At 38.2% G+C, this 12,586-nt stretch overlaps 1 protein-coding gene across 7 annotated transcripts in view; it reads left to right on the top strand.

Annotated features, from left to right (window-relative positions):
• Positions 1–12,586, top strand: part of FAM13B (family with sequence similarity 13 member B) — a 53,484-nt gene that overhangs the window by 13,394 nt on the left and 27,504 nt on the right. For 5 of the 7 annotated variants that reach the window (XM_081850320.1, XM_081850317.1, XM_081850318.1 and 2 more), the window contains 6 exons: positions 331–436; positions 1,088–1,277; positions 3,526–3,738; positions 5,093–5,267; positions 6,198–6,339; positions 7,663–7,823. In XM_081850320.1, the coding sequence (XP_081706446.1) occupies positions 419–436; positions 1,088–1,277; positions 3,526–3,738; positions 5,093–5,267; positions 6,198–6,339; positions 7,663–7,823 (899 nt within the window). In that variant the 5' untranslated portion in view covers positions 331–418. Of the gene's footprint in view, positions 1–330; positions 498–1,087; positions 1,278–3,525; positions 3,739–5,092; positions 5,268–6,197; positions 6,340–7,662; positions 7,824–12,586 lie in introns of all 7 variants that reach the window. The other 2 variants (XM_081850321.1, XM_081850322.1) reach the window with 1 other exon arrangement.

The following is a 12,586-nucleotide window of genomic DNA, read 5'->3' as shown; positions in this document are numbered from 1 at the left end:
GTTAAGTCTTTCAATTGTTTATGTATGAAATTGTTATAATTGTTTTTGTTGGTATTTTTATTTTTAAATTGCTTCAAATTATATCTCAGGTGGTGATTCATGATGGAATGAAATAATTAAATTTGTGGTCAATGGGAGCGGAGAAAGAAATTATGGAATGAGACACCTGCTCTCCACCTTTTGCCCTTGTTGCATTGAGCGACGCAGGCCATGGGAAATGGCGGTAGCTCTGCCATGGACTCTTCTTCTCCCCCTACCCCAGCCTCTACACATTGCTCTTTAAATAATAACAAAATTTAGAGTACTTAAATGCTTCTTTTTGTTTTCCAGATTAACAGCTGAGGTACTGATCGAGTTCTGCTCTTCTTCAATGAGGAACTACAGGCTGATCTTCTGCCATAACCTCAAGCAACCATAAATGACAAAAGAATGCTTGGTCAGTAAGGGTAGCTGGCGTAGAAAATATTTTGTAAACGTAGGTGTGTAAGTGCTCTGAGGTAGGTTTTCTCAACTTTCTTTTTCTTTTAAGAAATTATTAGAACCATAGTTTAAAGTTTGCTTTATTTTGGCCAAGCCAAATTTTCCGCAATCTTTTCAGCTGCTCTTGTTTAGGAGTAATATGCATTTCTAATGCCTGGTATAAACTAGTCTGGTAGTAACCAATGGATACAGTATAGTACAATTGGCACATAATTAAGCTGACAAAAAGTTGATCCATTGAAGTGACACTTTTTTTAATAAAAAAAAAGTCAGTTTCTATTGTATTTCAGCATTTTGGGGCTTTTAGCAGGCTCACTACATGTGATTAAATCTGCTTATTATTTGCAATAATTCTAGCAGCTATTGTTGCCAGTTTTATATATCTTTGTTTTGCAGGAACTAAAATCATTGTGTGGTTATTCTGTTTCAGTTTTATCACATTCTGGGCTTAGAGTAAATCTTTTTTTTTTAAAAGGAAGATAGTTTGTGTGGGATTCATAGCTGGGGTTCTAGTTTCTGATTAAAGTTTATTCATTAACTGATGTATTTTTATGTGTGAATCGGTATTTAATGTTGGAGTTCAATGCAAGGCAACTGTATTTTACAGAAAGACAGCTTTGATATTGGGCTGCATAAAGATATGAGGAAGAGCTCCTCCCCTTCTTTGAGTAACTGCAACTCTGTTCTCACTAACAAAATATTTGGAATTCCACTCGATGAACTCCAGCAGGAAGGACAGCCAGGCAGTGAAGTTCCATTCATAGTCCGCCATGTTGTGGACTATATTGAGGAACATGGTATGTATCATCATGCTGTGCCTTAACTACAGACTTAAAGTCTGGAACTATCAATATTTTTCATTTGTAAACTTGCTTTGAGTTTATGGACTTAGATTTCCATCATTATACTTTATGAAAGTGAACGGTATCATACCCTGTCCTGCAGCCCTGTTTGATCCATTTAAAAACACATTTTCACTGACATCAAAGTGCATCTTGAGGTGGTGGCTGGTGCCATCTCTTTTTATCAGTTTTTGTTTGGAGGGACTCTAGGAACCTATGAAGCTTCCTCATATTGGATTGGTCCATCTAGCCCAGGGGATCCCAATTGGTGTTTCTCAGATCCCAGGGAGTCCAGGTAACCCACCCAAAAGTAGGGGGGGGCATTGCTTGGCTTTTGAAAAACAGGGAGTCTGCAGTACTTAGCTAATTTGGAATTGCTGATCTAGCCCAATATTGCCTGCACTGACAGGTAGTGGTTGTCCAGGGTTTCAGATAGGGAAGATTTCCTAGCCCTTCCTAGAGCTGCCAGGGATTGAACCAAGTATCTTTTGTATGTGAAGTATGTACTGCACTGAGCTACAGCCCTTCCCCCCATTCATAGGTCACACAAGAAATGAGGTAATAATAAAGCACTGCAAATATAATTATAGACGCTAATCTAGTTTTCCCAAGTGGTATCTGAAAACTGGCCAATCCATAGGACGCTGCTCACATCTGTAAATAAGACTTGAAGTACAGTCAGCAGAGTGAAGACAGACATTGGTCTTCCCGCTTTGTTTCTCTAAACCATCCTGTTACATATTTCCTGTCAGTTCTATGCAGATGCTTATCTACCTGGGAGAGATGACCCACTTGACTAATTATCTGTCATTCCCTCCAAAGGGAGGGATAGAGTCTTTAACAGCTGAGCTGCTCTTGCAGCTTGTGTCCCTCCTACCATCAGGGTCTAGACTGGGTCCCCCATACTACCAGGAAGCAGACCATCCCCCTTACTTGTGAGTAGACCAGAATGACTATGTTGTAGTGAATACGCTGGGATTAGTCAGTTTTAGAGCCAAAGTGCTCTGATTTATTTTGTATTCTGCTTTGACGTTCTTCCTGCCTTTTATTTCTAATAGTGTTTGCCACCTTCAGGATTCTAGAATCCCTATGTGTCTAAACACTTGGAATTTATGCTACTGAAAGTTTATGCTTTCATGGAATTTATGCTACTGAAAGTTTAGGATCAGAGTCCTAAGAGACAAGCATGTTTTTCCATCTGTGGGAGAGACTTTGGGAGAATGAGCTGCCTTTACACTCTGAGGGAACTGCCTGTGAAATACAAGGTGCATTGGTTTCAGAGTTCCTGGGCCTTAGGAAGATGAGGGTGTCTGACGGGGAAATGAGCAAGCTGCTTTGATCTCCAGAGTAAGATAACACAGCTCAAAGTTAGCTCTGCTTGCCCCATCAGGTTGTGAACAGGTCAGATCAAGGAGTGATAGATAGATAGATAGATAGATAGATAGATAGATAGATAGATAGATAGATTGATTCTTTATTGTCATTACACAAGTGCAACATTGCACAAGTGCAACGAAATTGGATGCCATCCCTTAAAAACAACAAAAGCAAAACAACAACAACAACCAAACAAACCACATTCCAGCCACACCCACACCCACACCCATCAAACTCCCAGGTCACACTATCGAGTTACTGCATTTAAGAAGGCCACAGCTCTTGGATAGAAACTATTTTTCAGTCTATTTGTCCTTGACTTGATGTTTCTGTATCTCCTGCCAGAAGGCAGTAGTACAAACAGACTGTGTCCCGGGTGAGATGCATCCTGCAGGGTGCACTGGCTCAGAGCCTCTGTAAAAGTAATTGCTTTGGCACAGCCCAGATCCCCTCCCATCTGGGCTGCAAGAATGAATGGGTGAGTGGTCATATCAACTACCAGATAGTAAGACCCAACTGGCAGCACCACAGTTGTGCAGCTGTTGAGCTAGGAAAGGGCTTGAAAGGATCTCTTGAGCATTCCCCTTTCTCTGCACCGTATGTGGAACTTCATGATATTATGGAAGTGATTAATCAATTAATATGGGGGTTATAGCTATATCAGATATCATACATCAATAGTGTAATTGACTGGGGAGCATTACAGTAAGTTTTATTTTTAAAAATATTTTCTGTCTTTCACACAGGATCACACTTAATGCTGTAAGATATGCACCTTTTGAAATAAGCAGTTGTACTGAATTTTGTATTTTCATTCTAACTTAAGGAGGTCTAGAGCAAGAAGGACTTTTTCAAGTCAATGGAAATGCAGAAACAGTGGAGTGGCTTCGGCAAAGATACGACAATGGAGAAGATGTGGATCTGGTTAAAGAAGCGGATGTACCTTCAGCTATTAGTCTTCTTAGATTTTTTCTTCAAGCACTTCCAGAACCAGTTATTCCTAGCACTCTACATATGCATTTGATACAACTTTCTCAAGGTATTGGAATTCTTTTAAGGACTGAATAGCTTCAAGAAATAATCATATCAAAACTTTAGGGTGGCTGTGGGTTTCTTCTGTATGAAACCCCACATTTATATGAAGATAATTGGGAAATTTGATCTGGTTTGGATGAACGTAGAAGCTACATGTGGTCAGGGAGCAGAACCAGATTACCAGCATGCATTTGTTCCGCCTCTGGCTTACCAGTTAATCAGTGTGCAAACAGAATATTTGCTATAGCATGACGTATAATCCATCATCCATAACTCTGAGTCATGTAGTTGATTTCTGGGCTTTATGTAGGTTAACAGCCATGTAGTTCGGTTCTGTGTGTGTTGATTTTAAATTCACTCAGTACACAAAAATGTCATGGCAGGCCTGGAGGCAAGATGGAGATGTTCAGCGAGTATGATTGGTACATCCCTCTCCCTTGGTGCATAGCTTCTGTGTTCATTCAAACTGGATTGTTGACATTTACAAAAATCCACCAAATTTATTAGATAAAATTAAAGAAATGCTTAAGACATTAAGAAAAAGACTAGATATCCAGGTTTGTCATTCTAGATTCTATTTTGCCCAGGACCTAGAGTGGTTATTGGAACACTCCATCAGAACTACAGTTCAGCAAACGCAGTTCATTCATAATGCTAACCTAAACTATGACTTACCACAAATTGACAAATGAACTATCTGGGCTCTCAGAGAGATGTTTGTGGCTGCTTTGCTGCTCCTCTGGTCCTGCTGTTACGATCTAAGCCATGGTTTGTCTTAGTATTATCCCTGAACCCATGTTTGTGGTTTATTCTCCCCCTGCCCTGATAAATCACAAGCAGTAAGCCATAGAGCAAACCTTGACTACAGTTTGTGGCTTATCTGGATTGAGCTTGGTGTTGGACGTAGTGCTAAGCCAAACCATGGCTTGGCATACAGCATGAGGTGGTCTTGAGAAGCAGAAAATCCTCGTTGATCTGTTCAAGAACCTGCTCATTTGCACTATGCCATAGGTTTGTCTTACTGTGAACTGCGTCAAAGAATAATGCTGGAATTTCACAAGGAATAGGTGGCTAGCAGTGCAGGAATGCCTAGGGGCTTACTAAAATATCAAATCGATTGGGAAAGGAAAAAGTACAAAATGAGGGGAAATGTGCTCTTAATATGAAATTTGTAAGTGCTGAATACTGCTCAAGTTTTGAACCTTTAAAAAAAACAAAAACCTGAGCATTTCCAATGAATCAAGTGGAACTCTTTATCACATTGGTTACACATTTGTACTACTGAAGTTAAATTTGTCTTGTTAAATGTTGAAAGTCATATTAGCATTTATTAACAATACTTCTGTCATATTTTACAGATTTTAATGAAGATGAATTTGGAAGAAAGTTGAGGTTTCTCTTGCAGCAGCTTCCGCCTCTTAATTACAGTTTGTTAAAGTTTCTGTGTAGATTTTTAGCTAATGTAGCAACGCATCATGAAGAGATTTGGTCTGCAAGTTCTCTAGCTGCAGTTTTTGGTCCTGATATCTTTCAGTAAGTTAGATAATGTGAACATGTTGGCTACTTTGAATGTGACTTTGCAGTAAACATGCATTTTTGTTTTAACTTTAGCTGCTATCACTCTTCAGTAAGCTTGTTTTCCTTGAAAGCAGTATTTTTTTTATTCCTTGCTGCTGTAACAGCATAAAATACCATTGAAAATGATTAAACCAAAGTTGAATGTTTCCAATATCTTCCTGAATTCTAGTATTTTAAATAAAAAAATGTTTATCCTAATTTAACAGCTGTTTGCTTGATTTTTAGTCCATTTAATATTTATAGTATTAATCCTGCCTGCATGTGTTGTGAAGTGGATAATTATATAAAGCTATAAGAAGCTGATTTTTCTCCTGTACGATCAAATCAAATCAAATTCCCAAAAACTTAATTTTATTTGTGGTTGCCATCCCAAGATTATGATGTTTGCTTCCACTTATTGGACCTACCACCATTTGTGCTTCTATGCGTAGTTCCTCATGTTGCATTGGATGCTCAACATATTTACTCAGTGTGCCACAGCAACTGTGATGCCACCCTCTGGTAAGCATGACATGTGGCCAGCCTTCCAACTTTGAAGCTGAAGAGTTGGGCAGGTATTATTTAAGCACTGCCAAGTTGGGAGGAAGGTAGAGATTGTGCAGCAGCTGTGTGTCAAAGGTATTAAAGGCTCTGTCAAACAGGAGCTGTTAAACCATCAGACAGTGTTGCCAAAAAGCTTCCCTGCCCGGCATTTTCTTTGAGGAGCGCTAACATGGTGGTGGATGTGGGTGTCTTTAGGCAGGATGTACAGTTTCAGTATGTGCACAGACAGTTCCTTTATGTCTTTGAGGATCTCCACCCCAAAGCCCTTTGTAGGAACATATTAATAACCTTTGAGGAATTAGTTTCAGAAATCATAAATTTAGTTTTGGCCTTTCTTGTCAGCATTTACACAGATGTGGAGGATCTGAAGGAGCAAGAACTTGTTAGCAGAATAATGGCGGGACTGTTAGAGAATTATGATGAACTCTTTGAAAATGAAGAGGAAGATTTTTCATCTAATGATTTAAGTTCAGTAACCGAGCAGGTAAGAATTGTGTACAGCTTCATTTTAATAAAAGACTTTGCTATTAAAAAAGCCTAGAGAAACTTCATAATAGATTATAGGTAAGAGTCTGCTTACACTGATTTGGTTTACCAGTTAGCAGTTTATATGAGGTTGCAGCTAAAACCTTCCCCTCCCCCAGATCCTCTGACATTTGTAGAGAACTTGGAAGAAATTGTTGGTTGGCTGCTGCTTGGTAAAGAGTCCTATTTCTAATCTTCTCCAGACTGTGACACAAATTAAAGTTCTGGGGAGGGGATATGTGTTCTGCTAGGTATTGTATTCACGAGAGTCGCTTGACCCTGTGAAGCAAATTTTTGGTGCCCTTCAGATATTGTTGGACTCCCATCAGCTCCCACTAGCATAGCTGATGGTTAGGTATGCCTAGGACAGTAGTACAAAATCTGGAGGGCACCATGTTGACTACCTCTGTGTATTGTTAAGGAATTGTAATCATGTTTATTATGGCTTAGACTTGAGAAAACAAAATTATTTCTTTGGGAAAGTTAAAATATTAGTGCAGTGATCTAGATTCCAAAGGTGGGGTATTCAGAGCTAAAACTACGCTTGTGCTTTGATGTTAGGGCCTCTTCTTAGAACTTCTACAGCATGTTCATCAATGTAAACTCCACCTATCTGGAGTTTTTTCTTGCCCTTTATTCTTGCCCATGCACCCTGGAGAATGGAGTTGAACAAACAAAATTATTTGGTGGTTCAGTCTAACTAAGGACTAGAGTTATTTTGTAATAAATGAGGAATTGAATTTGTCTCCTACAGTGATGTGGCAACAAGTAAATCTTAGGTGAGTTTTTATATAGGGTTGCTTTAGCCAGCCAAGCAAAGCACTGCTCGGTTGTCTGCACAAGTGTAGTTTTGGCTCTGAAACCACTTTTCATTAAATCACTGGCATTGCCAGTTAAAAATGGGGTAGGTAGAAACACTACTGCCTGAGAACATGGCTATCCAATGAGTTACATGTCCCAGTGGCCTTAATCCCATAATGAGGAGTTAGTGCTTTTTCTCTAGCAGTACAATAGTTTAAAATTGAATATCTTAGCTGATTGAAACTACCTCATATCTGGGCTTTGACAGTAGGTGATATAGCTATAGTGGAAGATGTTTGTTTAGAAAATATATCTAGTAGCTGGCCTTGTTTTTCTATGTTGGTGCTGAGATCTGAATCACAAAATGCCTGCTAAAAAAGCTTAAGCAACTTTATTTTTAGAGCACACTTCTCACACTTTTGGAATTTAATAATCTGTCTTTCTAAGAAATCATGGTCTCACTTGGTGTGTGTTTTTAAAGATAAATGATCTGTTGGATGAAGAAGATATAAAGCTTGAACAGTCTGAAGAGCTGCCAGAAGAAGAAGAAAACATGGAGGACCCAGAATACAGGCAGGAGATGGAGCCCCAAGAAATGATGGAGAGCATCTTGGAGTCATGTAGCGTTTCAGCATCAACAAGGTATGAAGGTTCCTAGTATGGACACCATCCCTAGATTATGTGCTGCTTCCTTACTACTTTAATATAGCTGCTTATGTTTCACGTTTTGTTGTGCTTTTGATTCAATCAGTACCGAAGAATTCATCAATCCCAGTTCATTTAGCCATTCTATATTATATTGATTTAAGTTAGGAGTAGACATGTGCCTAGACCTCCCTCCTGTCTGTATTATGTTCTATATATTTTAAAAAACTATTTGAGTGGAAATGGACATTATATATTCTGGAAGAAAAAGAATATTATAATGAACATGGATTTTACTGACTGAGTGAACACAAGTACAAGATGTAGAAACTCCATCTGAATGAAAATAGAATTTTGTGAAGTTTCAATTTGCATGTAGTGGGGCTTCATGGTCAAAGAGAAGTTTTTTTGTTTTATTTTAAGGAAATAAAATACTGGAAATAATGCATAAATTTAAGATGAGGTCAAAATAATGCCAAACCTACTGGATTTCATCATATGATTGTTATGTAGTATCCCACACAACTAATCCTCTCTAGCTTTATACCATTTCCATAATATTTGCTTTCCCCCCCACATCTTCCTCCTGTATTCTTACAACCCATATTCCTGTTTCATATCTAGTCCTTGCTTCTTTTCCAGTATTGGAGCCATTGTATGGGCCTTGTGTCCTTACAAAATCAAGCAGTTGCTGCAGTGGCAAGTGTGTATTGAGTGTCTAGCCTGCTAAACGGGGCAGGGGGTGGGGCCTGCTTCCTCCAGAGAGTAACTATGTCACAAACCTTTTTCAGAAAATTTTCTGAACACAAGGTTTTTACAACTGTGTAATGACTAAAAAAAAAATTAAAATTAAAATGGACAAATTCAGGTTTAAAAATCACTTCAAACTGTTTTTCAATAGAGGCTTGTGGGCCAAGTTTGGCTTGCACATACATATATTTAAGCCAGGAAAGCTATGGTAACAGCAGGAGTGTTGTCTCGAACCAAGTCAGGGAATCTGAGTAAGGAGAAGAGGGAGCATACAAAACTGGGACCTAGTCCTGATGCCAGTTGTAGTCTGGTCATTACTTTTTGTAGCGTATTGCTGTAGCAGTTTTTTTAGTGATGATGTCAGTAAGGTATGATAAAAACCTGCAAAACTGCAGAACTATCCACTTTCTATAATAATTATGCTGTAACTGATTTCAGAATAAGCATTCCATTGTGAAGTTGAAGGTGGAGGCTTTTTGTGGTCTTTATTTTGACATTTGTATTGCTGCTTTTGGCTGTGGCTCATGGTCTCCCTTTCTCTGAAAGCTTAGTTTTCCAGCCTGAATAATTTTGTGTAATGTAAAAATTATGATTGAGTTAGATAATCACTTTTTCGTTGATACTGTTAAATGCTTTAACAAAAGGAGAATCTGAATTCTCGTGTTCCGGAAGAATTCTGCATACCTTAATATTATACAAATCCTGCATGGAGAGCATTTCCTGTACCTAAATAATTCTGAACAGGTGCTCATCCTCCTCTAAAACAGCTGGAGTATTTGTTGTGATAAACATGTTTCATAGCCCACTGCTGCTTACTTTTAAGAACTTTTCTCCTGTTAACTACTTAAGCTAGCTCTCTTGCAATTTGAGCATATTGTTAGTTCTCCCATTATTCTTTGCAGCTATATCATCAGAGATTCTTTAATAAACATGGTGGAGAAAAGCTGAAATTATGATAACTCCACTCAGGGTTTTTCTTTTTTCTTTTTATCTACTGGTTCATATATATATCCTATATCATATTATTCCCTCTGAATATTCTCTGGTTTCTTTTCAATGTGTCGATCATACTGAGGAAGTGGGTGCTAATCTGGTCAGAAGTCCTTATGATCCACCATCTTGCACCAAGAAGTAATAGAAGGAAAAGCATACTAGAGCTAAAATGTTGATTGGGCAGCTTATTGTCAGTAGTGACCTCATGTTGCAGTCTATTTCTATGTAGACTGCAGGGCTTAGTGCAGCACTCCAATAGTGCCATCTTACAGGCAGCTATTGAGATCAAGCAAGCAGAATGGATAGTCAACAGAGATTGCCATACTGTATAGTTTTTCAAATGAAGTGTTTTTACATGAAATGCTCATTTGGAATAGCAAAAATAATCAGAATGGCTTACAAAGTTCTACTGCACAGGTAAATCAACTTAAAATGATAGTTTGATAAGACTGAATTAACTTTTTAGAAGCTAAACACAAATATTTTTGAAGGCATACACTGCACTATAAAACAATTTGCATGTAATAATAAGCTATATAAAGTAAGCTTGTGAATATTTTCTTAATTGCTTATTTTTGTTACTAAAAATGACAGTGCTTAAGAAAATCCAAAGTGCTTTGCCATTAAAATGTTTATGCTGGTATCTTGCTGTGTCATTCTTCATCAGCAGTCAACCCAAATGATGCTGCTGTTTGAAATACAAATGTTTGGAGGGGCACTGATAGGATACATAATACATTTATGTGCTGCGTAGCATCTTATCAAATCCTGCTAAACTGATTAGAGGGACTTTGAACTAGTAATAGGATTCCTTAGTCTTTGAAATAGTGCTGTTTCAATACACTTGTTTTTCTGAGAATCTTCACTGCGTTGCATAAGTAGAGGTGTTGGGGGGTGAGAGAGAAGAAAATGTAATAGGAAGAGGAAAATTGTAGAATATTTTGGTTCTGGTGTTGATTAGTCTAGCAGCATGCCTATTGTGATTTGATGTTTCAGAACCCAAATTTGAATTCCTACAAATAAGGATTGTTCTTCATTATAATTCCCTTTTTGTTTTCTCTGTGCTTCTTGGAATTTTTGGCTTAAACAAAAGTTGTAATATATATAGCATTTGAAATATGCTATATAGTAATCTACTTAATAAATGGCATACTGTTTAATGTTGGCTGGAGCATATTTTTAATTGTTTTTCATTTATAATTTCTTACTTTTAATTTCCCTCACATTTTGCCATCAGGAATTACTATCCTGTAGCTCATCAGTTACTAATACCATTGGTGGTAACTAAGCATACAGTGTAATCAGCTGAGAGAAAAAATGGCATTAAACTAAAGCATTTTGTGGTTAAGGGTTTGTTCATATTAAATGTACAAAAAAAAGAAATGTTATATTAGCTACTCTAAATGCACCAGTTCTGAAATAAACAGCTGGTTAGCAAAAACAGAATAGGTTAGCTTAGTAACAAGATAAGTAGTATAGAGTAGTATTGTGATGTGAAACAAAAACACTGAGTTTGATGGCTTTAGTCACAATAACAATAACTTGTAAAACTCCAGGAAATAGAATGCAAATAATTTACTTTAAAAATAATTATTTTTAAAGCAAATATCAAGCTCAGGATCAACTATTTTCTCCCTCCTCTTGACCCACCCCCACCCCAAATTTGGAGAAATTGTAAGTATATTACCATGTGTAAGAAGTACTTTATACATAACACACTGATATGTTATAAATTGGGAAGAAGGAGCAGCCACTGATATTTCCAGCCACTTTGTTGGGAATGGAGTAGAAAATGATCCATATTATTTGTTCCAATATAAATACTGCAAAGAGCTGATTAGGTAGTTGCTGTTAAGTTACTAACTTGATAATGCTTTCATATAGTAATCCCTGGGTGAGCACTATTGTGCACTGTCATATGCTTAGGGCTGACCACAGCTTTCCCCAAAAGAACTGTATACTTTCCTGCTAAGACTTTAAGCCTCCCTTTGCCACCCATCTCACACTCTTGAAGGTAATCGCCAATTCTTTTTGTCCTATCAGCATTCTAAAGACTCCAGCTTGGAGAGATTGGAAGAGAACATTCAGAATTGCTGCCTTTTACAAGCCCTTGTGAAAATCTGGTTTCTAGTGGCTTAGAGAGAGAGCAGTACACTGAGGTTTCAGCCTTCTGCCCTTTTATTAAAAGTTTAAATATTTATTTAACTTTCACGTTTTCTAGTTGAAAACAAAAAATGTTGTGAAAGTGTGGGTTTTAGTGCATAATATAGGTAAAGGGACCCCTGATTGTTAGGTCCAGTCGCAGACAACTCTGGGGTTGTGGCGCTTATCTCGCTTTACAGGCCAAGGGAGCCCGCGTTTGTCTGCAGACAGTTTCCGGGTCATGTGGCCAGCATGACAAAGCCGCTTCTGGCGAACCAGAGCAGTGCACGGAAATGCTGTTTACCTTCCCGCCGGAGCGGTACCTATTTATCTACTTGCACTTTGATGTGCGTTTGAACTGCTAGGTTGGCAGGAGCAGGGACCGAACAACGGGAGCTCACCCCGTCGCGGGGATTCTAACTGCCGACCTTCCGATTGGCAAGCCCTAGGCTCTGTGGTTTAACCCACAGCGCCACCCGCGTCCATCTAGTGCATAATATACATACTTTTAATTTCCCTGTCTAATAAATTTTTATTACAAAAATGAAGGACTTTTGCCATCTTAACTATTCCGGTATGTGTCAGCATTTCAGATTTGGGTTCAGTGAAGCTTTCTGCCCACAAAGTTTGGAAAAGCTATATATGTGTGTACCCCCCCCCCTTTATATATCCTATATTCAGGATTCAGGATAAAACCAGATTTTTTACATTCTGGATCCATCCTTTATAGATCCCATAATGTCCCAAAGAGTTGCATTTTTAAGAGTATTAATATCTTTGTTAACAGCATATTTTCCACCTTCCTTTTCATTTCAGTTATAATGCTTCTTAAGTTGCAGCTATTCCACAAACTAAGGCAGCAGTTTTTTGTATAC

Source organism: Podarcis erhardii (assembly GCF_964252035.2).
Source record: "Podarcis erhardii genome assembly, chromosome: 2".
Lineage (NCBI taxonomy): Eukaryota > Metazoa > Chordata > Lepidosauria > Squamata > Lacertidae > Podarcis > Podarcis erhardii.
The sequence above is the reverse complement of the archived record's forward strand: the minus strand, read 5'-3'. Positions and strand labels throughout refer to the sequence as shown.